Source organism: Macaca fascicularis, chromosome 20, assembly GCF_037993035.2.
Source record: "Macaca fascicularis isolate 582-1 chromosome 20, T2T-MFA8v1.1".
In the NCBI taxonomy this organism is placed as follows: Eukaryota; Metazoa; Chordata; class Mammalia; order Primates; family Cercopithecidae; genus Macaca; species Macaca fascicularis.
The window spans coordinates 85,893,903-85,918,069 of NC_088394.1; the positions used below are offsets into that span (position 1 = coordinate 85,893,903).

The 24,167-nt window shown below is 55.2% G+C and overlaps 3 protein-coding genes across 16 annotated transcripts in view; 2 read left to right on the plus strand and 1 right to left on the minus strand.

Annotated features, from left to right (window-relative positions):
- The first annotated feature begins 41 nt into the window (after positions 1–41).
- Positions 42–19,932, plus strand: DEF8 (differentially expressed in FDCP 8 homolog). 14 transcript variants are annotated; one of them, XM_065537687.1, is made up of 13 exons: positions 42–69; positions 392–610; positions 4,854–4,990; positions 5,785–5,882; positions 8,119–8,268; positions 9,920–10,061; positions 11,880–12,044; positions 12,699–12,826; positions 12,975–13,088; positions 14,627–14,707; positions 15,411–15,551; positions 15,706–15,815; positions 17,749–19,932. In XM_065537687.1, exons 1-13 carry the CDS (start codon positions 44–46, stop codon positions 17,849–17,851), a joined length of 1,614 nt encoding a protein of 537 aa, XP_065393759.1. In that variant the 5' UTR covers positions 42–43; the 3' UTR covers positions 17,852–19,932. The 14 variants fall into 14 exon arrangements, with proteins under 14 accessions (XP_065393759.1, XP_045238068.2, XP_073884247.1 ...); XM_045382133.2 differs by having other exon boundaries at positions 392–488; positions 4,857–4,990; XM_074028146.1 differs by having other exon boundaries at positions 392–488; positions 4,857–4,990; positions 15,417–15,551.
- Positions 19,933–22,569: 2,637 nt separating this feature from the next.
- CENPBD1 (putative CENPB DNA-binding domain-containing protein 1) lies at positions 22,570–23,892 on the minus strand. The gene is given in 2 exon segments (XM_015442830.4): positions 22,570–23,084; positions 23,087–23,892. Coding segments are annotated over 2 exon segments (561 nt in total). The 5' UTR covers positions 23,271–23,892; the 3' UTR covers positions 22,570–22,707.
- A 39-nt stretch (positions 23,893–23,931) lies between these two features.
- LOC102138490 (mitochondrial inner membrane m-AAA protease component AFG3L1-like) overlaps positions 23,932–24,167 on the plus strand; it is a 29,214-nt gene continuing 28,978 nt past the window's right edge. The window contains 1 exon segment of the mRNA XM_005592848.5: positions 23,932–24,117. Coding sequence (XP_005592905.5) covers positions 23,983–24,117 — 135 coding nt within the window. The 5' untranslated portion in view covers positions 23,932–23,982.

Below are 24,167 nucleotides of genomic sequence, written 5' to 3' on the forward strand. Positions count from 1 at the left end.
CGGGGCGGCCGGGCGGATCCAGCGCAGCCGGGAGGCCGGGCAGATGCGGGGCGGCGCGGCGGCGGTCAGGTGAGCGGCGCGGGGCTGGCGGGGACGGGCTGGGAGGGCGGCCCGCGCCGGGGCCTCGAGAGCTCGGCCGCCCCGCCCCGGGGACCCCGCCGCTGCTCCGGCGTCCACACCAGCTGCGTGCGGGGCACCCGGGCGGCCCAGGGGACCCGAGTGCTTGTGCCCCCTTCCTGGGCTGCTCCGAGCCTCAGTTTCCCCATCTGTGGAATGGGGGGTGGGACAGACCTGCCCCGCGAGGAGCCCGGGACACCAGGGTACCCCGAGCGAGCTCCTGCGGGCGTGGTAGGTGGGGGAGGCACAGTCCTGGGGCGGCTTCTCCCTGCAGCAGGTGGCGAACCCACGGCCAGGCTTCCGTGGCGAGCAGCCCTAGAGGAATGACCGTCCTGTCCCTGAGAGCCCCTGGGCCCTGGCAGGCGATCCAGGTATGGGCAGACAGGGCGCTGTTGACTCCGCACACCGCGGTGACTTCTCAGGTTCTGGGGGTGGCAGCTGCAGTGGTGACACCACTTCCTGGTGGTCACACGGCGGGCAGGGCGCGGGAGGCCAGCTCCATGCGTCCCGAGTGTCCTGAGCTTCAGCCCAGAGTCCCCCTGTGCCCCGGAGCCCCGCCGGCTGTTCTTCTGTTTCCTTTCATTGCTAAGTTGTGGAGTCCTCCCGGATGAGAGCAATGGGCTCTAGAGGAGGGGCCGGGGGTGGCCAGACCTCTGCTTTCATTCTCCCACTTCCTGCCTGCTCCTTTCTGAGGCCAAGTCCTACATCTGGGTGCAGAACTGGTGGGTGAGCCTGGTGGGAAGAGCATTCTGCTCAGAGTCGGCCACTGTGGCCAGCATCCCCAGGTCAGCGTGTGGGGAGATGCTAAGGCTGTGAGGCCAAAGGCCTCGCCTCATTCATCCCCTGCCCATGGGCCAGGCCTGGGGCTGGCACTGACTCTCAGTAAATACGCAAATAAAAGATGCCTTTTTTTCACAGCCCAGAGGAGAGCTCGTAGCCTAGAGTACAGCTGCTGGGCAGAGCAGAGGTGTCCGTGCCAGCGTGCCTGCTTTGATGCTCCTCTGGCCGTGTTTTAAACACCAGGAGGTTTCCAGGGGCTGCCCCAGGCGTAGCTCCTGCACCCTTTTTCCTGGGCTGGTCACCATATGTGATGACAGTGCCAGTCTGTTCTGAGCAGCTCTGGGCTCCTGGCTTCACTGACATCATACACAAGTCCTTAGCCCTTCCATCCACCCCAGAAAGTAGGTGTTCCCCCTGATTTATAGGCAAGAAAATGGAGAACCAGAGTCTAAATCAGGGCTGATTTATTTTTATTTATTTATTTTTTTGAGATGGAATTTTGCTGTGTTTCCCAGGCTGGAGTGCAATGGCACAATCTCAGCTCATAGCAACCTCCACCTCCTGTGTTCAAGCGATTCTCCTGCCTCGGCTTTCCTGATTAGCTGGATTACAGGCGTGCACCACCATGCCCAGCTAATTTGTTTGTATTTTTAGTAGAGACAGGGTTTCACCATGTTGGTCAGACTGGTTTTGAACTCTTGACCTCAAATGATCCACCCGCCTCAGGCTCCCAAAGTGAGCCACTATGCCCGGCCATGATTCTTTTTTTTTTTTTTTTTGAGACGGAGTCTCACTCTGTCCCCCAGGCTGGAGTGCAGTGGCGCGATCTCGGCGCACTGCCAGCTCTGCCTCCCAGGTTCACGCCATTCTCCCACCTCAGCCTCCCGAGTAGCTGGGACTACAGGCGCCCACCACCACGCCTGGCTAATTGTTTTTGTATTTTTAGTAGAGACCGGGTTTCACCATGTTAGCCAGGATAGTCTCAATCTCCTGACCTTGTGATCCGCCCTCCTCGGCCTCCCAAAGTGCTGGGATTACAGGCTTGAGCCACTGTGCCCGGCCGCGCCCAGCCATGATTCTTAAAAGTAATGGTACTAGGCCAGGCATGGTGGCTCCCACCTGTAATCCCAGCACTTTGGGAGGCTGAGGCAGGCAGATCACCTGAGGTTAGGTGTTCCAGACCAGCCTGGCCATCAGAGCGAGACTCCGTCTCTACAAAAAGTTAAAAAACATTAGCTGAGTATGGTGGCACACACCTGGAGTTCCAGCTACTTGGGAGGCTAATATGGGAGGACCCCTTAAGCCCAGGAGTTTGAGGCTGCAGTGAGCTATGATCTCACCATTGCACTCCTGCCTGGGTGACAGAGCAACACCCTGTCTCAAAAAAAAGAAAAAGTAATAATGATAAGTCGTAATCAGTATTTATTGGGTGCTTACTATGTGCTGGCCAGTGTTCTCTGAACTTAGTAGTAACTACTTTAATCTTGATAATAACCCTGTATGGTACTATTGTAATCCCCATTTGAGACATGAGAGAATGGAGGCAGAGAAGGGTTTATCCACTTACCCAAGGTCATGCAGCTAGGAGCTGGCAGAGCTGGGATTCCAGTTGGGCGTGTCTGTCTTGTTACCATGAGACTATTGGTATCATCAGTCAGAATCTTTTTTTTTTTTTTTTTTCGAGGTGGAGTCTCGCTCTGTTGCCCAGGCTGGAGTGCGGTGGCTCAATCTCGGCTCACTGCAGCCTCCGCCTCCCAGGTTCACGCCATTCTCCTGTCTCAGCCTCCCGAGTAGCTGGGACTACAGGCGCCCGCCACCACGCCTGGCTAATTTTTTGTATTTTAGTAGAGACCATGTTGGCCAGGATGGTCTTGATCTCCTGACCTCATGATCCACCTGCCTTGGCCTCCCAAAGTGCTGGGATTACAGGCGTGAGCCACTGCGCCCGGCCCGTATTTATGTAAAATTTAATAGAGATTGGTCCTCACTGCATTGGGCCTGGCCTAATGCCGTCCTCCTGCCTTGGCCGTCCAGAGTGCTGGGATTATAGGTGTGAGCTACCACGCCTGGCCCATTACTGTTATTTTCAGATAGCCCTGATTTAGTCTCTGGTTCTCCATTTTCTTGCCTATAAATCAGGGAGAACACGTACTTCCTGGGGTGGATGGAGGGTAAGGACTTGTGTATGTCAGTGAAGCCAGGAGCCCAGAGCTGCTCAGATCTGCCTGATCTTCTCAAGCCCAGGGAGTCAGAACTGTCAGTCACTTTACCAAGTGTATCTGCTGGGGAGGCTGGGAAGTTATGTGACACACAAAAATGAGGCTCCCCATTCAGGAAGAAGGAGGAGTGATGTTGGGACGGCCTGATTTCCCCTGTGTCCTGGGTGCTCCCTGGGAGACTGGGGAGGTGCTGGCATCTGGCAGCCGCCTCTGGCTCTGTGACCCACCCAAAGTCATCAGGTAATAAGAGAAAGAGGTGGGACTGGGGCCCACGCCCCTTGTGTCTTCCCTGTGCCTCCCTGTTTGGGTCCACGGGCAGCCTATCAATGGGTGCTGGATCCTTTTGGGCTGGCGTGCAGGTGCCCAACCCACACTCCTTCCCCACAGGCACAACAGGCAGGACAGGTCCCATAGGTGGTGTGGAGTCTTGCCCAGTTGCAGGGTAGCCATGTGGGGCTGGGATGGCCACCTTATCCCACTGCCAGTGAGGCAATGAGTTCAAATCCCAGTTCCCCCAGGCCACAGTGTGACTCTGAGCAGGGCCGTCCCCTCTGGGCTCAGCTCTCTTTCTTTTGGGAGAAGGGGCAGAGGATAAATCATAGGATTGTTTATTCTACTTGTGAATTATTTCAGGCTGTAACAGGTGTAGTGAAAGCATAACTAACACTGATGCGGTTACTGAACAACTTTAAAAAGACACCTCCAACTTCCTATAACATCAACAGGCCTTACAGCGAGCTTACTTTGTGCTCAGTCTCTGTTAACTCATTTCACCCTCACAATGGCCCATTACGGATGGGAAATGGAGGCAGGGAGGCTAAGGAATGTGACCCAGGAAGTTATGTGGGAGGGCTGCATGCAAACTGCCTCTACTCCCACCCCAACCAAAGTGCCTTCCTCCCTGCCAGGAGCCATCAGCCCTGTGAGTTCTGCAGTTTTCTGAGCCTCAGAGCGGGAAAAGAGCATTCTTGATTCTTAGCTTCTGCCACACGGAGAACTAGGCCCTTCCTGCCTGTTTCCTGGGCTCCTGAGGCACAGAGCCGTGGGCCTGGTTCAGCTCATGTTGCTCATCCCAGGATCAGAACCCAAGCCAGAGAGCCTGGATGCATTTGTAGGGGCTTCTCCGTGTGCTGGCAGGGAACCCTCCCAAGATCTCCCACTCCTGGTATGGGGAAGGTGGGCCCTGCTCACCCACATGTGGCAGAGAGGATGGGCCCTGGCACTGTCCCCAGGTGTCCAACCCTGAGTCCTGAGACAGGGGCTGTGGTTTCAGGCTCTGACAAGGAAGCACTTTTTGTTGGGGGCCCAGGAAGGAGGAACCCATTTCTGGGAGGTCTGTCTCACAGGAGCAGGTGGATGGCAAGCTAGAGTGGGGCTGAGTGAGTATCTGGGGCTGAGGCCTAGAGAGGATCCCATAGCCAGCTCTAGGGCTGGAGCTCTGCAACGTCGGGCCAGAGGACCCTGTGCTGGGAAGGAAGATGGGCCACATGCCCTCGTGGGACCCTCATTGTCACCGTGAGCTCTTTCCAAGGGGACACCACCAGTGGGGGCCTGGGCGGGAGGCAGCTGAGGTGTTTCCGGAAAAGGCTGAAGATTGAGGCCGTGGTGTGAGGACTACCCACTTTAGGGAAATGAAAGAGGCCAGCCTCACCCCAGACACCCCAGTGTGGTTGGGGAAAGGGGATGGTCCGTGGTGAGCCTGGTACCTGGGGACTCATCCTGGCGCTGCCTGGCCCTCAGGTGGGATGCTATGGAATATGATGAGAAGCTGGCCCGGTTCCGGCAGGCACACCTCAACCCCTTCAACAAGCAGTCTGGGCCAAGACAGCATGAGCAGGGCCCTGGGGAGGAGGCCCCGGACATCACTCCTGAAGGTGGGTGCTGGTGGGAGTCAGGGTGGGAGCTGGGCAGGTCTCTGACCGTGTACGTGGACCCCCCGTCTTCCTGCTGCCTCCTGTGCAGCCCTGACTTTCCCACAGAGCCGGCACCTGCTGGCTCTTTTCTGTTACCCGTCTGTTCTGTGGTTCTGTGGTTTGTTTCTGTGTCCCTACTAGAATTCACACTCCGAGAGCAGGATTTGTGCCTGACCCGTCCCCGCTGTATCCTAGGGCCCAGCACGCAGTAGGTGCCCAGGGAACACTTGCTGAGTGAGGTCCACTGAGACCTGGTGACGGAGAGGTTAGCTGAGGGAACGCACTCTGGGTTCCCTCGTCAGAAGGTGGCATGAGCCTTAGAAACTGCAGATGAGGCCATCAGGGGGTGCTTGGAGCGGGGCAGCTGCAGAGACGGCCTGGAGTCAACACTGGGGTTCGTGGACTTTGCCACGTAGCCATCCAGTGGTTTTTCTGTCATCCCCATGGTCATCCATGAGGTGTCTGCCTTAGAAATGGGATGTTTCTATAATGCTATCTCGAGGACCTTTTGGCACTGAGTATCATTCCACCTCCTCCTTTCGAATGTCTCTTTCCCGTCTGCACAAGGCTATGGGTTCCTCTGAAAGCAAACTGGATGGCGTGCAGATCTGAGTGGTGCCCAGCTCCCACAGTGCCTCCTTTCTGTGCGGCTTCCTGAATCCCTTTCCCACTCCTGGCTATCTCAGCTCCTTCCTAGGGGATGGGAGGCAGGAGGTAGCAGCTGACCCTCCACACCTGTCCCCGTCTTCCCCCAGAGGCCCTGCCTGAGCTGCCCCCTGGGGAGCCAGAGTTCCGCTGCCCTGAACGCGTGATGGATCTCGGCCTGTCTGAGGACCACTTCTCCCGCCCTGTGGTAAGGTTTTGGATCTGGAAGGGGAGAGGGACTGAGGGAGCCCCCAAGGCAGGAAGGGCCGGGGTTTCCATGTCACTCCCTCCCAGATGGTGGGACGGCGTCCTGTGAGCTGGGGTATAGCCTCACTCCATTGTCAGGCTCAGCAGCCCCCACCTCAGCCAGGGCTCCTGGCTTTGAATCTGAGGCCTGCATGACACCACAGACCCCCACCCTCAGAGCCTGAGTGAAGGCAGGTTGAGACAGCCGGAGATTGGGGTTCGTGAACCTGGGGCTTCTCCTATCCCCTGAGCTCCATGTCTTCATGTAGCAAATGTGCAGAGAGTCGGTTCCCTCTGGGGTCCTTGAGGTCCTGTAGACTTGCAGAGAGTCAGGGTGTGGGAGGTAAGGGGGAAGCTGCTTGTCTTCCTCCTACTGACCAGTAGGTATTACAGGGCCACTCTTGTTTGTTCTGTATTTTGTTCCATGGAAGCCTTGTGTTGAAGAAGAAAAGGGGGAGGCTATAATGATTTTTTTAAAAAGTTTGAGGCTGGGCGCGGTGGCTCACACCTGTAATCCCAGCACTTTGTGAGGCCGAGGCGGGTGGATCACAAGGTCAGGAGATTGACGCCATCGTGGCTAACACGGTGAAACCCGGTCTCTACTAAAAAATAGAAAAAATTAGCCCGGTCGTGGTGGCGGGTGCCTGTAGTCCCAGCTACTCGGGAGGCTGAGGCAGGAGAATGGCGTGAACCCGGGAGGCGGAGCTTGCAGTGAGCCGAGATCGGACCACTGCACTCCAGCCTGGGCGACAGAGTGAGACTCCATCTCAAAAAAAAAAGTTTGAAAACCTTTTATTTTTACGCAAACCATCTCCAACTTTTGAGAGAAACATTACGGTAACATTGAAATGTAACTTTGAAATGATTTGAGCCAGGCACGGTGGCTCACGCCTGTAATCCCAGCACTTTGGGAGGCCGAGGCAGGCAGATCACAAGGTCAGGAGATCGAGAGCATCCTGGCTAACATGGTGAAACTCCATCTCTACTAAAAATACAACAAATTAGCCAGGCATGGTGGCAGGCGCCTGTAATCCCAGCTACTCAGGAGGCTGAGGCAGGAGAATTGTTTGAACCTAGAAGGCAAAGGTTTCAGTGAGCCAAGATCATGCAGCTGCACCACTCCAGCCTGGGCGAGAGAGCGAGACTCTGTCTCAAAAAAAAAGAGAGACTTCATATGTGTGTTTCGTATCTTTTTTTTTTTTTCTTTTTCTTGAGATAAGGTCTCTCTCTGTTGCCCCTGCTCTGGACTACAGTGGCGCGATCATGGCTTACTGCAGCCTCGACCTCCTGGGCTTGAGTGATCCTCCCACCTCAGCTTCCTGATTAGCTGGGACTACAGGTGTGCACTACAATGCTCAGATAATTTTCAATTTTGTTTACAGACACGGGGTCTCGCTTTGTTGCCCAGGCTGGTCTCAGGCTCCTTAGCTCAAGTGACCCACCCACCTCCGCCTCCCAAAGTGCTGGCATTATAGGTGTGACCCACTGCACTCAGCTTGTTTCGTGTATTACAACATTTTGAGCACTTCCTTTAGGCCACAGACTGAGCTGCAAGGGGGAGGGGAGGGTGCCACCTCCCCTTTGCCTGGGTCTCAGAGCCCAGCAGCCTGGAGGAGGAGGATGGCTCCTGAGGGCGGGATCCAGGCCCACAGCTCTGAGACCTGATCCCGTCTTCCCCAGGAGCACCAGAGTGTTCTGAGTCTGGGTCCTTGCTGGGCCCTGAGCCCCCTGGTCATTATGTGGCGAAAGCAGCCGGAAGTGCTGGGACTGGCTCTTGGCATCTGCCTGTGCTTGGCAGTTAAGCTGGAGGCCACTTACTCTCCTTCACGACAGCAAATGTCATTTCCCTAGCTTTCCTCCAAGAGGAAACTCTTCAGAAGTAAGTGAAGTGACGTCACAAAAAAGCATCTGGATTTCTCAAAGAAGGAAGTTGTCTTTTGAAAAGCATCTTTCAAACATTAGATTTTCAGAGGCCCGTGGGCAGACAGGTCGGGCTGGGAGTGCGCAGCACCAGGTGGACCTTGACCGTGCTGCCACCTTTCCTGTCCTTGAGCAAGTCCTCAGTGCCCTCTGGCTTCAGTTTCCTTCTCTGGGTGAGGGGTGTCGGGGTCTGCTCTGGGCCTGTCTCGGCAGGTGGGCCTTAACAGGGAGATCCTGCAGGGTGGGTATTTGACTGCCCCCGCCCCCAACCTGGGCAGGGTCTGTTCCTGGCCTCTGACGTCCAGCAGCTGCGGCAGGCGATCGAGGAGTGCAAGCAGGTGATTCTGGAGCTGCCCGAGCAGTCTGAGAAGCAGAAGGATGCCGTGGTGCGTCTCATCCACCTCCGGCTGAAGCTCCAGGAGCTGAAGGTGGGTGTGGGGCCGCCCCACCGTGGGGCAGCCTGGGGCCGAGGCCAGGACTGTGGAACCAGGAGGACCCTGCAGCCTCTGGATCCCTCTCAGGTGGTGGTCTCCCTCTCGGCCACAGGGGCTGGGGTAGAAAGGCTCCAGACCGGCAAGGTGGAAGACGGGCCCTCACCCCACTGCGGGAGGTTTCCCTGTTAGTCTAGACCCTCCTGTTGGAAGAAACAGAAACCCAACCTTAAGTAGCTTAAACCAGAAAGAAAAATGTATTTTCTTGGTGACTGGAAGGTCCTCCAATGTCAGGAATCTTGCTGTCTCCCAACTCGACTTTCTGCGTCTGATCCAGCCTCAGGTAGGCTTTCCAAAACTGTGTGGTGGCAGAGATGGTCCCGGCAACCACACCTTGCTTTCCAGCCGCCGAGCCTCCTGTGCAGATGACAGCTGCCTTTTCTCAGTGGTCATAGCAGGAACCTCAGGCCTGACTTTCATTGGCCAGTCCTGGGCCCACCCCTGACCTGATGACAGTGACTGATTGGCCAGTTCTGGGTCATGTGCCCACCCCTTACCCAATGACAGTGGCTGATTGGCTAGTTCTGGGCTGTGTGCCCACCCACTGAAGCAAGCGGGTGAGCTGAGTTCCTCCCTGAGTGAGCCACATGACCTGGACAAGGACGGGTGGTGTCTTGAAGGTGACAACAAAAGAAGGTGGGGGTCCCAGGCCACGGATGTTCCTGATGCAGTCCTTGGGTCTCTGTGTGCTTTCACCTGGCTACCCTGTGTCCCCTGTGCTGATTCATGAGTCCCTGGGAATGCAGAAAGTAGAATATTCATTAAGAAACAGGTAAATTGGTGGTAACAAAAAAAACCCCAAAACATAGTGGCTTAGAGAAGATGTGTTCAAGGCCGGGCGCGGTGGCTCAAGCCTGTAATCCCAGCACTTTGGGAGGCCGAGACGGGTGGATCACGAGGTCAGGAGATCGAGACCATCCTGGCTAACACGGTGAAACCCCGTCTCTACTAAAAAATACAAAAAACTAGCTGGGCGAGGTGGCGGGCGCCTGTAGTCCCAGCTACTCGGGAGGCTGAGGCGGGAGAATGGCATAAACCCGGGAGGCGGAGCTTGCAGTGAGCTGAGATCCGGCCACTGCACTCCTGCCTGGGTGACACAGCAAGACTCCGTCTCAAAAAAAAAAAAAAAAAAGAGAAGATGTGTTCGTTTCCTCACGTAAAAATCCCACGGGTGGTCTGGGGCCCCTATGGCAGCTAATGGTGTTGGAGAGGGCCTCCTTTTCCATTGCCCTGCACCTAACTGGCAGAAAGCGGGAGGGGCAGAGAGGCCGCGTCGCTCCTGCTCACATGCCCGTGGCCCAGCGCGATCCCACACAGCACGTCGCTGCAAGGGATGCTGCGAAAGGTAGCAAAGGATGCTAGGAAAGGTAGCAAGGGATGCTGGGAAAGGTAGCATGTGACCTTGGTGGTGCTTGTCCAGCTGATCATTGTTTACTGTGAAAGGGAGAAAAGGGACGTGGCATTGTGCTGAAACTCACAATCTCTGCTCTAAATGGTGCCTGGAAGAAATAAGCTGAGGGGCTTGTGTGAAGGGAAAGGAACTTCAGCCCAGCTCACCTGTGACCCCTCCCTGACTCACCCTCTGCAGGACCCCAATGAGGATGAGCCAAACATCCGAGTGCTCCTTGAGCACCGCTTCTACAAGGAGAAGAGCAAGAGCGTCAAGCAGACCTGTGACAAGTGTAACACCATCATCTGGGGGCTCATTCAGACCTGGTACACCTGCACAGGTGGGCCGAGACCCAGATGAGGGGGCTCATCCAGACCTGGTACACCTGCACAGGTGGGCCGAGACCCAGATGAGGGGGCTCATCCAGACCTGGTACACCTGCACGGGTGGGCCGAGACCCAGATGAGGGGGCTCATCCAGACCTGGTACGCCTGCACGGGTGGGCCGAGACCCAGATGAGGGGGCTCATCCAGACCTGGTACGCCTGCACGGGTGGGCCGAGACCCAGATGAGGGGGCTCATCCAGACCTGGTACACCTGCACGGGTGGGCCGAGACCCAAATGAGGGGTGAGGAATGAGGGACTCTGCTGGGCTCACGTTCAGATCTGAGCTGTCCAGTGTGGTGGTCACTAGCCAAACATGGCCAAAGTTAAATTAACTAAATATGCATTTCCTCAGTTGTACTGCCTGCGTCGGACAGTGCTGTTCTGGATGAGAATTAAACTAGTGAATTACATGGTGTGTCAGTTTGTACAGTGAAGAAAAAGGGAAAGGAACTAGCACGTGTTAAGGTAGAGCGAATGTGACTTTAGGGCAGAATGTAAAGGCATCATGTGACTTTTTTTTTTTTTTTATACGGAGTCTCGCGCTGTCGCCCAGGCTGGAGTGCGGTGGTGCGATCTCAGCTCACTGCAAGCTCCGCTTCCTGGGTTCGTGCCATTCTCCTGCCTCAGCCTCCGGAGTAGCTGGGGCTACAGGCACCCGCCACCACACCTGGCTAATTTTTTGTATTTTTAGTAGAGACGGGGTTTCACCATGTTCGCCAGGATGGTCTCGATCTCCTGACCTCGTGATCCGCCCGCCTTGGCCTCCCAAAGTGCTGGGATTACAGGCATGAGCCACCGCGCCCGGCATCATGTGACTTTTAAGCAAAAACTTGAAGGTCAGGGAACAAGCCAAGAGAATATCTAGGGAGGAATGTTCTGGTGGGGGCAACGCTGCGGTTGATGTGTCCAGTGCCTTGAGGAGAGGCAGAGAGCCAGGTGTGGCTGCAGCTCTGTGTCAGGGGAGGTGAGCTCAGGGGTGGTCAGGGCTTTTCTTTAAGTGCTGTGGGGGCCACAAGTGGGTACTGGACATACTTGGGCTTTAATAGGTTACCCTGGCTGCTGATTGAGCTTGGACTGAAGAGAGAGATGACTGAGGAGAGGAGGATGACTCTGATTGGGTTGGGACAGGTGGTGGGAGTGAGGAGTAGCTAAGTGCAGTGCCAGCTGAAGGTTTGGAAACGGAAAGTAACAGATGAGAAAATTGTCTGACTGGGTGCGGTGGCTCTCACCTGTAATCCTAGGGCTTTCAGATGCAAAGATGGGAGGATCACTTGAGCCCTGGAGTTCGAGGCTGCAGTGAGCTCTGATCGTAGCACTGAACTCCAGCCTGGGCAATAGAGCAAGACCTTGTCTCTTAAAAAGTACAAAACAAAACAAAACAAACAAAAAACAGAGATAGAAACCCATCAGGGTAACTCATGATATTTAAGGGTGGAGCTGCTGAAACGGAGATGGGAAGCTGAGGGCTTGGGAGGGAGGGTGGGGTTTCGTTTGTCTGTTTGGACAGGTTGGGTCTGGTGCTGGGAGTGGCAGGTTGGCACTGGACATGTGAGACAATTGGAGGACAAGGTCTGGGCCACCTTTGGGGCAAGGCTCGGGCCAGGGACAAGAGGATCTTTGAGGTTCTAAGGCTTCCCTTGGTGCCAGGAGGTCTTAGATTGATCTGGGCCTCGGAATAGAACCCATGGGGAGGGGGCAGGCCAGCTGAGGGTGGCCTGGGCTGCAGGTGCACCCTTCCCGCTTTTGAGAACCGTGTGTCCTTCCACCCTAGGGTGTTATTACCGCTGTCACAGCAAGTGCTTGAACCTCATCTCCAAACCCTGTGTGAGCTCCAAAGTCAGCCACCAAGCGGAATACGAACTGAACATCTGTCCTGAGACAGGGCTGGACAGCCAGGATTACCGCTGTGCCGAGTGCCGGGCACCCATCTCTCTGCGTGAGTGGTGGCAGGGAGAGAAGAGGGTGAGGGAGCTGTTCCTCGCAGGGGAGCTGGGTGCACCGGTGTGTAAGGACACGTAGGTCAGACAGCTGAGTGAGGCCCTGGGGCAGTCCCTGCTTGTTATCCTTGGGAAGTGACAAGGGTCTGTTGCTGCCGTTTTTTCATTTCTCACTGAAGCAGACACAGGTTCCAGGCATTCTGTAACTCGCCCAGATCACTGAGGAGCACCTGGAGGGCTGGGACCCAGCCTCCGCCTTCCCATGTCAAAGTCTCCTAGACGGGGACCGGGGAGAAGTCACACGGCACAGAAAGTCTCCTAGACGGGGACTGGGGAGAAGTCACACAGTTGTCATGCACATGCGTGTCAGCTCTTCTTTCTAGAGAGTTGCTGGCGTTAATTCACGAAGTTTCTGCCGCAGTCCTACAGTGAGGCCCTGTTTATATCCCATTTTACTGATAGGAAAACAGGTCAGTGAGATGCTGGGACCACCTGAGATCTTGTGGCTGAGGATAGGATGAGTCAGGAGGGAACCCTTGGCCTGGTGGCTCTCTCCCTGAGGGTTGTGGTCCATGGGAGGACAGACCATGAGGCTGGAAAGCTGAGTGGGGCTTTGGTGAGGCAGGGACACTCATGGCCCCCTGACCCTGCAGGGGGTGTGCCCAGTGAGGCCAGGCAATGTGACTACACCGGCCAGTACTACTGCAGCCACTGCCACTGGAACGACCTGGCTGTCATCCCTGCACGCGTGGTGCACAACTGGGACTTTGAGCCTCGAAAGGTGGGAGTTGGAAGGTGGGGGCATCCCACTGGCGAGGGAGAGCAGGAAGGAGGATGGGGGTGTGGAGCCGGTGTACCCCGGGGTGTGTGCTGCTGGCTGCACGGGCCCTGGGTGGGTGTGAGAGGTGTCACCCGGCCATGCCTCGCAGGTATCTCGCTGCAGCATGCGCTACCTGGCGCTGATGGTGTCTCGGCCCGTGCTCAGGCTCCGGGAGATCAACCCTCTGCTGTTCAACTACGTGGAGGAGCTGGTGGAGATTCGCGTGAGGCTGGAGCCCTGGAGTGGGGGGCAGGGGCGCTGTGTCAGATGGGCCCTAGGGCTGGGCCAGTACCCTCTTCTCCTCTGGGCCATGGGAGGTTCTGAGCAGAGGAGGGAGGCCACCTGCTTAGGGTCAGCTGGGCACCATGGCTGCCCTTTTGGTTGAAGATGCTGGAACCGTGTCCAGTAGTGATCTGATGCCAGGCAAGAACGCAATATTAAATTTTCTAATAGCCATATTAAAAAAGTAAAAAGGGCTGGGCGCGGTGGCTCAAGCCTGTAATCCCAGAACTTTGGGAGGCCGAGGTGGGTGGATCACTTGAGGTCAGGAGTTCTAGACCAGCCTGACCAGCATGGTGAAACCCCATCTCTACTAAAAATACAAAATTAACCAGGTGTGGTGGTACACGCCTGTATCCCAGCTACTCGTGAGGTTGATGCAGGAGAATCACTTTAACCCCGGAGGCGGAGGTTGTTGTGAGCCGAGATCGTGCCACTGCACTCCATCCTGGGCAACAAGAGTGAAACTGTGTCTCAAAAAAAAGTAGGCCGGGTGCGGTGGCTCAAGCCTGTAATCCCAGCACTTTGGGAGGCCGAGACGGGCGGATCACGAGGTCAGGAGATCGAGACCATCCTGGCTAATATGGTGAAACCCCGTCTCTACTAAAAATACAAAAAACTAGCCGGGCGAGGTGGTGGGCGCCTGTAGTCCCAGCTACTCGGGAGGCTGAGGCAGGAGAATGGCGTAAACCCGGGAGGCGGAGCTTGCAGTGAGCTGAGATCCGGCCACTGCACTCCAGCCTGGGCAACAAAGCGAGACTCCATCTCAAAAAAAAAAAAAAAAAAAAAAGTAAAAAGAAATAAGTGAAGTTAATTTTAATAGTATATTTTATTTAGCCCAATATATCCAAAATATTATTTCAACATGAAATCAATGTACGTTTTTGAGATAGTTACATTCTTTTTCTTTTTGTGCCACGTCTTTGGCTCTAGCATGTGTCCTCTGCTGAATCTCACTGCAGGGCAGCCACTTCCATGTGCTCCATGGCTGTGCATGGCTGGGGCCACTCTCTTAGCCAGCGGTGAGGGAGGAGGTAGGGCGGGAGCCGAGGGCAGACGGGAGCTGCAGTCCCGGCAGGATGTGACGGCGTCTCACGCGAGGTGGTGAAAGGAGTCAGGTCCCGTTTTACCCAGGAGGAGACTGTGGCAGCAAGTTGAGTTGCCAAGGCCAGGGCTGGGGAGGCCACTGGGATTTCTCTGGAAGTTTGGCTTGGTCCTGAGGCTGCTGGCTCCCAGACAGTTGTCTGCCTGTGGGGCCGGGTGGGGGCAGAGGGAACGGAGGGTTTTCTGGGCCACGGTAAGCGAGCCTCACGGTCCTGCCCAGTCCGGGAGCTGTGATTTTGGGCTTTGGTGAAGCACTCAGATCTCGGCCCACCCGGGTGTGAGGCGAGACGTCTGTGAGCAGGGCTCCCTGTGAGGCCCACACTGGGGCAGCCCTGTGTCCTGGCTGAGGAGGCCTGCCTGCTCCCGCCTTGTTTGCAGAAGCTGCGCCAGGACATCCTGCTCATGAAGCCGTACTTCATCACATGCAGGGAGGCCATGGAGGCTCGCCTGTTGCTGCAGGTCAGACTGCCAGCGGGACTGGCCCTGATGGGAAGCGCAGCCAGGGCAGTGAGGCTCCTCCGGCTCAAGTCTTTTCCAGACAGCTTGTGCATGGAGTGCCTTTAGCAGAGGGGCTCCCGGGTCCCAAGGAACAAAGCAAACAGGCGTTCAGCCCACAAAAGAGTTCTCCCATTAGTTCAGTTCGGGAAACCCTGTATCCTTTATGTGAATCTCCATAGGGGTGGGTCCAGGCCAGCCCTCCTCAGGCCAGTTGACCACAAAAGCAATTTCAGGGTTCATCTAATTATTTATTCAACAGATACAGATGTTCTAGATTCTGGAACAGTGAACGAAACAGGCAGGAAAGCTTGCCCTGAGAGAGTGCCTTTCAAGTAGGGAAGACAAGAAAAATAAGTTGTGTGTTGGCGGGGTGAGCTGTGTGACAAGACAGAGAAGGAGGGGTGGGGAACACGGGGGTGCAGTGTGGCTGGGAGGGGCTGCATTGGGGAGTGGAGGGCGGCGGCTACACGGGTCAGGAAATGTGGCCCAGGTCCATCTTCCCCTGTTGGCTTCCTGGGGCTCCTGGATTCTACTCCTGGGGCCCAGACCCTTCTGTAGCTCGTTTCTCTGTGGACACCCGGGCCCTGACCGCTGGAGCGACCATGGGTGGGCAGTGGGAGGGGCCCTCCCCAGTGCAGGGGTCACAGCTGCTGGGACTTGGCAGCTCCAGGATCGGCAGCATTTTGTGGAGAACGACGAGATGTACTCTGTCCAGGACCTCCTGGACGTGCATGCCGGCCGTCTGGGCTGCTCGCTCACCGAGATCCACACGCTCTTCGCCAAGCACATCAAGCTGGACTGCGAGGTGGGCCTGTGCCCGAGGGCTGCTTTTCTCCAACCCCAGCCCTGAGGGGGGATTGGCAGGAGAAGCAGCCCAGCCCGGTGTGTCCCTGGCCTGGGAGTGCCCAGAGGAGGTGGCACTGACATGCCCGTGCCCCAACCCCACACTGTTCCCCCAGCGGTGCCAGGCCAAGGGCTTTGTGTGTGAGCTCTGCAGAGAGGGCGACGTGCTGTTCCCGTTCGACAGCCACACGTCTGTGTGCACTGACTGCTCTGCCGTCTTCCACAGGTGGGTGTGGCCTGCGCCCTGCACTCAGGGGCTGGGGCTCTGCCCCGTCCTCTGGGGAGCTGCCCCTTGGCCTCCGGTAGGATGATGCTGTGGGAGCTGGCACTGCTACCCCAAGAGAGGGGAGACGTAAAGACTCTGACTCACAGGGCCTTTGCTGACCCTGAGATACGAAGTCAGACCCTGATGTCTGTGACTAAATGAGAAGTTCCCTTAGGAGCAGCACCTGGGGGATGAGGGGGCTGCCCCTTCCCAGGGCCATCCCGGACCAGCCCCTGAAACTCCAGCTTGGTCTTGGATGTGTTCACAGCATCCCAGCTGCTCCCTTTCTTCACTAGGATTGAAGTCACTCTTTCAGGGTTAGGATAGGCTAGAGATTCCCAAACTTATAGTTCCTGTCACCTTTTCATATCTCAGTAATTTTTTCAAAGTGTTTCTAAGCCAAGGCTGGGCGCGGTGGCTCAAGCCTGTAATCCTAGCACTTTGGGAGGCCGAGACGGGCGGATCATGAGGTCAGGAGATCGAGACCATCCTGGCTAACAAGGTGAAACCCCATCTCTACTAAAAATACCAAAAATTAGCCAGGCGTGGTGGCAGGCGCCTGTAGTCCCAGCTACTCAGGAGGCTGAGGCAGGAGAATGGCGTGAACCCGGGAGCTGGAGCTTGCAGTGAGCTGAGATCGCGCCACTGCACTCCAGCCTAGGCCACAGAGCCAGACTCGGTCTCAAAAAAAAACAAAAAAAAACACACAAAAAAAAGTGTTTCTAAGCCAAAAGAAATTCCTGGCCGGGCGCGGTGGCTCAAGCCTGTAATCCCAACACTTTGGGAGGCCGAGACGGGCGGATCACGAGGTCAGGAGATCGAGACCATCCTGGCTAACACGGCGAAACCCCGTCTCTACTAAAAAATACAAAGAACTAGCCGGGCGAGGTGGCGGCGCCTGTAGTCCCAGCTACTGGGGAGGCTGAGGCAGGAGAATGGCGGGAACCCGGGAGGCGGAGCTTGCAGTGAGCTGAGATCTGGCCACTGCACTCCAGCCCGGGCGACAGAGCGAGACTACGTCTCAAAAAAAAAAAAAAAAAAAAAAAGAAATTCCTAACACTTTGATTTATTAAGTACTTATGCTCTCTCGTTTTTTTTCCTAGCCACTAGACCAACAGGAAAAAATATTTATGTTCAAACAACTTTATAAGTATTTATATCCTAAAGATTTGGTGGCTCTTTGGAAAAATAGTATACACAAATTAGAAGAAAAACATTTTAATTTCATTCTTCAGTAAGTTCTTACTCATGATACGAGTGCACCTTTCGGGCCCCACACATCTTTCAGACCTGGAATCAGACGGAACACTCCCCAGCAGCTTCTGTCCCCTGATTTTTGCTTGGAATTTGCTACTTTTCATAGCAACTGCTGAAATCCCAGCTCTACAGAGCTATGGTCACACAGATGGGACTGTGGCAGAAACTAAGGTTGAGACTGACTCACTTGAGCTAGTCGTTTGCTCAGTGTCTGACAGATGTTAATTACTGCTGTGTTCTGTTTAAAAGTTTAAACTAGGCTGCAGTGCCCCAGGGTTCCCTGATGCACAGTTTGGGAGCCAGGGGAGGTGCCAGGCACGCTGGGATAGGAACAGGTGGGAATCGTGAGGAAGGGCTCAGTCTGGCGCGGTCACCTGGCTCAGCCCCTCAGCTGTGTGAACTGGGACCTGTGTGGTCGGGGGATAGCAGGGAACGTGAGGACCCCTTGGAGGTCCACATCTGCACGCCGGGAAGCGCTCTTCACACGGCCATACAGTCATATGCATCTGGGTGCAGACCCCGATTCTGCCCTTTGGTAGTGGCTGTAGAGGGGATGACAGGAGCTGATCTAGGATGCTTGGGGGGTTCAGTGCTGGAGTTTCCTGTGCAGAGAGCCCCAACCTGTTTCTGCCCCCAGGGACTGCTACTACGACAACTCCACCACGTGCCCCAAGTGTGCCCGGCTCAGCCTGAGGAAGCAGTCGCTCTTCCAGGAGCCAGGTCCCGACGTGGAGGCCTAGCACTGAGGAAGAGTGCTGGGCACCCTGCCTGGCCCGCCGGGACCCACCCTGCCAACGTCAAGTTGTTCGTCCTGCTCTGGAGACCCCTGGGGTGTGGCCCCTGGATCCCTCCACCCCTGCTGGGTGGGCAGTGTCGAGGACCGAGGGGGTGGGTAGTGTCAGGGACCGTTGTCTCCCAGGTGCTTGCTGGGACTCGGGGCGGCCGCACCTGGGTGTGCTGCTGTGAGGGGTCCTTGCGTGGCCCCCATCCTTCCCCCAATGGGCAGGGAGTTGGGGGGACATCTCACCTCCCCCATGGCACAGAACCCTCCACACTCCTGGACCAGGGCATCTGGGCCCTAGAGATTCCACAGCTCCTGTCCTGGCCACCCTGGAAACTCGTCAGGCCAAGACTCCGAGAGAGCTTCAGAGGAGAGTTGAGTAACACCTGAGGACGTGGCTGCACACACCAGCCGAGGGCTGAGTCTCACCTGCAGTGGGGTTTCGGCTCTGCCTGGAGGCTCCATCCCTTTCAGCCACTCGTCGCCTTCTGGTTGTCCCCAGCTGGGGCTGTTCACAGTTGTCACCTGTCGACCTGACTCTACCCTGGCCTGAGATTCAAAGGCCTCACTGGGTGGTCAGTCCAGTGGGGTTACCTGTTGTTTCTGTACAGCAGCAGGGAAGGGGGCCGTGGAGCTTTTCCCTGCTGGGCGCTCCTGCCTTGGCCCAGCCCCTTTCCTGGTGCTCCAAGCTGGGAGGCCGTGGCCCCAGCCTGAGGAGGGTGTCCTGGCCTCCAGGTGTGGAGCAGGGACTGTGTGCTGCGGGAGGTTTCAGTGAGGCGATGGGATCCTACAGGGGTCCGGTGGCATTTCTTGGAACCAGATTTGCCTGAGGAACTCGGTCCTGCTGCCTGTGGAGGGCTCTAGATAGCTCGGGAACGACCAGCCAGTGGCCTTTTGTTTGGGGGCCTGAGGTCAAGAGCTGGGAGTATTTGCTCGACAGCCCATTCAGGAAGATCAGGGCAGGGGCGTGTGGGAGGTCCCTCACTCCACAGGACAGAGGCCCCTGGACAGCAGAGGAAACCTACGGCTCTGGGTGAGGGGACACTTGGCTTTGCACTTTACAGATCCTGCGGTCCACGAGGGGCCTCAGGAGAGGACATGTCAGGACACGGCTTCCCAGCCTTCTGCCGTGGGAAGTGGGGGTGCTCCTGTCTGTCCTTTTCCCCCACACCCTGGACTGCACTTGGCTGTTGGTACACATGGTTGGCACACATGGTGGGCAGAGGGCAGAGAAAATGTCACTGCTTGGATATTTGTCCCCTTTGACCAGGAAGCCCAAGAGGAGACACCTCAGCCAGCAGAAAGGCCACCCAGCTCACTGGCTCATTCCAGGAGCGGGAGACACGGCAGGGTCTCCTCTTCGCCCTCCGCCATCAGGAAGGGGATGGTGTCCTGTCCCCACTGTGGTGGCTTTAGGCGACGTTCTTACTGTCTGCTCTGCCTCGGTTTCCCCATCTGGAAAATGGGGGCAGGGGTACTGACCTACCTCAGGTGGCAAGGTGAGCAGGGAACATGTTGGAGTCCTTTAGAGAGTGTGATGTGAGGTTGGATCAACAGTGTGTGTTCCTGTCCTGCTTCCCCTTCCTCTTTGGGGCTGAGGAGGGGGTTAAAGGCCAAATGCTGTTTCCCAACACCCTGAAGTCTACACACGTCTCATGAATGCATCACACTTCTGTCATATGGATATTAGCCATTCCGAAATCTGTGTAATCAACTTCACATTATTCAAGTTACAAATCACTGTGTCCATAGAAAAATTATACTGGCATTTGCTGGACAAAGGGTTGGGCCCCTTTTATTTTTACCTGCCACCCAGCATCTCCCCCACCTGCCCCTTCTAGGTGACACGGTCTGTAAACAGAATCATGTATGGGTCTTTGTCTGAGTCTGTAGCACAGCAGGAAAAGCCCAGCAAGGACCCAGTTTGCACCGACAGCACCCACACCATGGGTGGTCCCACAGCAGGGAACCAAGCTGGCCTGAGGCATGCCCAGTTGTAACAATGCTGCTGTCACTGTCTCATTAAATATATGTCCTTTCGCCTGGTGTGTGTGTGGTGAATTGGGGACAAAGTAAGAGAAATTGGTTTGTTGACACAGAAGTCATTTGCAGGCTTAGGAAAGAGCTTTTGCCATCCAGTGGGGTTGAATGTAATATGGTGTGAGGTGAAATAACATGTCCTGATTGGTTGGGAGAACGACCTGTGGTGGTATCACACAGACTTGTTGAACATCTCTGGGCTTAAGCTGTTCTCCTGCCTCCACCTCCTGAGTAGCTGGGACTACAGGTGCATGCCACCACGCCCAGCTAATTTTTTGTATTTTTAGTAGAGACAGTTTTACCATGTTGGCTAGGCTGGTCTCAAACTCCTGGCCTCAGGTGATCTGCCCGCCTCGGCCTCCCAAAGTGCTGGGATTACAGGCGTGAGCCACGGCGCCCGGCCAGGCATCAGTTTTTCTTAGTGTCAGATGTCCTTCCAGAAGGGCATTCCCACCGGCAGTGTATGACAATGTCCATTACCCTATAGCCTCAACAGCAGATTGTGTGGTCATACCTTTCAATGCAGTGTGAGAAATGTGTATTTGTCATTTTAATTTGCATTTCTCTAATCATGAGTGAGGTCAAACTTCTCATATATTTCAGGATCTAATTTATTTATGAATTATGTGCCCATTTTTTCGATTGGGTTCTTGGTATTTTTTCTTCTTAGTTTCTCACATATTGGGGATATTAGCCTGTTATTTGTGAGATGTAAATATTTTCTTTATGAATTGCCATTTGACTTTGTGGTATTTTCTTTCCTATGGCGAAGTTTTATTTTGCTTACATTTTTATATGGTCACATTGATTAATGTTTATTTCATCTAAGTTTTAATGTCTGGAAGGGCTAGTCTCCCCTGTGCAATTTTTCTTTTTCTTTTTTTTTTTTTTTTTTGAGACGGAGTCTCATTCTGTCACCCTGGCTGGAATGCAGTGGCGCGATCTTGGCTTACTGCAAGCTCCACCTCCCAGGTTCATGCCATTCTACTGCCTCAGCCTCCCAAGTAGCTAGGACTACAGGCGCCCGCCACCATGCCCAATTTTTTTGTATTTTTTTTGGTAGAGACGGGGTTTCACTGTGTTAGCCAGGATGGTCTCGATCTCCTGACCTCACAATCTGCCTGCCTTGGCCTCCCAAAGTGCTGGTATTACAGGCGTGAGCCACCGTGCCCGGCCTCAATTTTTCTTTTTTAACAAACATCTTCTGCTGGGCATGGTGGTTCACACTTTCAATCCCTGCACTTTTGGAGGCCCAGGCTAGAAGACCACTTGAGTCCAGGAGTTCCAGACTAGCCTGGGCAACACACAGACTCCTTCTCTACCAAAATAATTAGCTGGGGGTGGTGGCATGTGCCTGTAGTCCCAGCACTCCAGAGGCTGAGGTGTGAGGATTGCTTGAGCTTTGGAGGTCGAGGCTACAGTGAGCCAAGATTGCGCCACTGCACTCTAGCCTGGATGATGGAGCGAGACCCTGTCTCAAAGAAAAAAAAAGTTTTCCTGGCGATTCTTACACATATATGAGCTTTTCAAAGCATATATTTAAATAACATTTTAATGACAAAATTTGATACTCTCAGGCATCAAAATGGAAATACCAACAGCAAGGTTTCCAGGGATGTCGAACACCGCAGAGCAGAGAGGCCTGGCTGGGTCTCCACTGTTGAGTTCGTCATGGTGCTTCTGCTTTGTTCTGATTAACGTTTGGTTACACACATGGAAAAATGACCTAAGAGAGTTGTTTTGAACAGTGCTTTTTCTCATTGTACAGCTTCTGGTAACAGTTTATTGCATCATTGATAGCTCTGGAAACTCTAAGTTTTCATCATTAGGGCTGTTACTAGCAAGGACCTGCAAGCCAGCCTCGAAATGCGAGAGGGCTGCCAACAGTCTTCCTGTGGTTAACTGCCGCAGCGCCCAGGGATCATCTTCCCTCTCCTCCTCCCCCACTGCCGGCTCCTGTTCCAGCTGCATTAGTTCCTCATTTGAGAGATCTTCATGGGACTGCAGCAACTGGTCCACAGCAGCCTCAGCAATCTCCTCAAAGGCCACATTTCTGGCAAGGGTCACAATGGTTTTTTTAAGCTGTGCAATGTTATCTACCCGGGAAAAATGCTGGGCCTGAACACACTCAGGCCAAATCTTCTCCCACACGCTGTTCATTATCGCTGGTTTGAGCTCCTCCCAAGTACGCGGTGTTGTCCACAGCATCCATGATGCTGTAGTTTCTCCAAAATTCCCTAATCACAGCTGTATCCTCACCATCCGTTGCTTCTAGGATGTGCTCAGAAGTCCTCAGATAGTGAGCTTTGAAGGCAGAGGCTACACCTTGACACATGGGCTGGATTTAGTCAGTTGTACCGTCATGAATGTATTATACTCTTATGTTATCAGAAACATCGCTCAAATTCACAGGGTGGCATGACGCATTGTCTAGTATGAGCAATGCTTTGTTGGTGAGATTATTTTAGGCACAGTGTTTTTCAACGGCAGGGCAAAAAAAGTAAGCGAACCATTCATGAAAGATGCTCCTGGTCCCCCAAGCTTTTCTGTTGGAGCGCCAAATCACGGGCAAATTGGGCTTCGAGTACCCCTTCAGAGCCCTGGGGGTTTCCAAGCGGTACACCAGTAAGGGCTTCAACTTAAAGTCCCCAGTGGCACTGCCACCAAGCAGCAGCATCAAGCGATCTTTGTATGACTTAAACCCTGGCTCAGCATTCTCTTCCTCGGAAGTGAACGTTTCTTCGGGCATTCTCTTCCAATCAAGTCCTGTCTCATCTACGTTAAAGACACCCGGGAGGCGTACTCACCTTCTTCGATGATGCTTTTCAGCATTTCTGTGTACATGTTCTTGTTGCTGGGAGCTGCGCTGTTCAACTTGAAGTGGGGCAAACAGTGGCGCTCCTTGAATCTCACAAGCCACCCTGACCCTTTACTCACATGAAACCTCTCCACTTGAGAGCTTTCGCCATGTTCACGCTGTAAGTCATCAAACTTAGCCTTCTGAACGATGGCGGCGTTCAAGGGCGCATTTCGCTGCCTCTGGTCTTCCAGCCACAAGCTCAGCAGCCGCTCCATACTCTCCATCACTGCACTTCGATGGCGAGTCAACCGTGAGGCTCTCAAAGGAGTAGCTATTTGAGAACTCGATTTTTTTCTTTACTATCTCAGATGGTCGCCACTGTAGAGACAGCAAGACCTAAGGCCTTTGCGATCTGACTGAGCTTTTCACCCGCTTCAAATCGTCGTAACACTTCCAATTTGAGGTCAAGGGTAATCACTTTCCGTTCCCTTTTGGCACTAGGGATGACAGTTGCATCTGTGGGCCTTTTCCCAGGCATTTCTGCCTCCAAAATGTCAGAAAATCACAGCGGTCTCAAGTGCAAGAAGGCTGTGGTTCCTCTACGTCCCCCTGCAGAACTCGGTAAAGAGAAAACGAGGCTAGGAAGAGGCGCAGGCTGATGTCCCGGAGACGTGGACGGGTCGCCATGGGCAGGCCCAGCCCCACTGCCCAGCCCCGCTGCTTCACCGTCCACTCCGAGAAGGCCGCGCGGGTCTCCCGGTGCCGCTCCAGGTCCGCGTGGTGGGGCCGTGCGGCCGCAGGCACATACAAGCGGCCTGGGTTCTGGGGCTCCAGAGAAAGTTGCAACCAACCAAGCAGACAAACGGAACTCCGTGAGGGGGACACTGCGGCAGCAACGTCCCGGGGCGGTTTTCTACTGCAGCGGAGGGCGGGCCGGGCGGCTGTTCGGTTTCGGGAGCTGCTTTCCATGGAGGATCCCAGCAATAAGTGTGGATGCAGATGCCCGATTTAAGATAAGCCTAAAGGCGCTGGGTATCCCCTTAGCGCCCAGCTTTCTGGGCAGGACGAGCCTGCGCTGGCGATCAAAGCCTCGAACTGTCAGGCGACGGCGTGGACACCCAAGACTGGGCCCCAGCCGGCGCCGCGGCCCTGCTGCGCATGCGCGAGGCCTCCCTATGCGTGCGGGGCCGTAGGACCGCTCTCCCGTTGCGCATGCGCGCGCTCGGGCGGCGCGGGGTCTGGGTCTGGGGATGTGGTACCGGCCGCTGGCGGCGGCCGGCAGTATAGCGGTGGCCGGGCCACTGGCCTTGCTGTGGCGATGTGGTGGTCCAGGAGGCAGCAGGACGGCCAAGACCAGCGCGAGGGCCCTGGGCACGGCCCGGCAGGTGAGCGAGGAGGCGCTGTCCGCCGGTTCCGGGCGGCTGGTCTGCGCTGG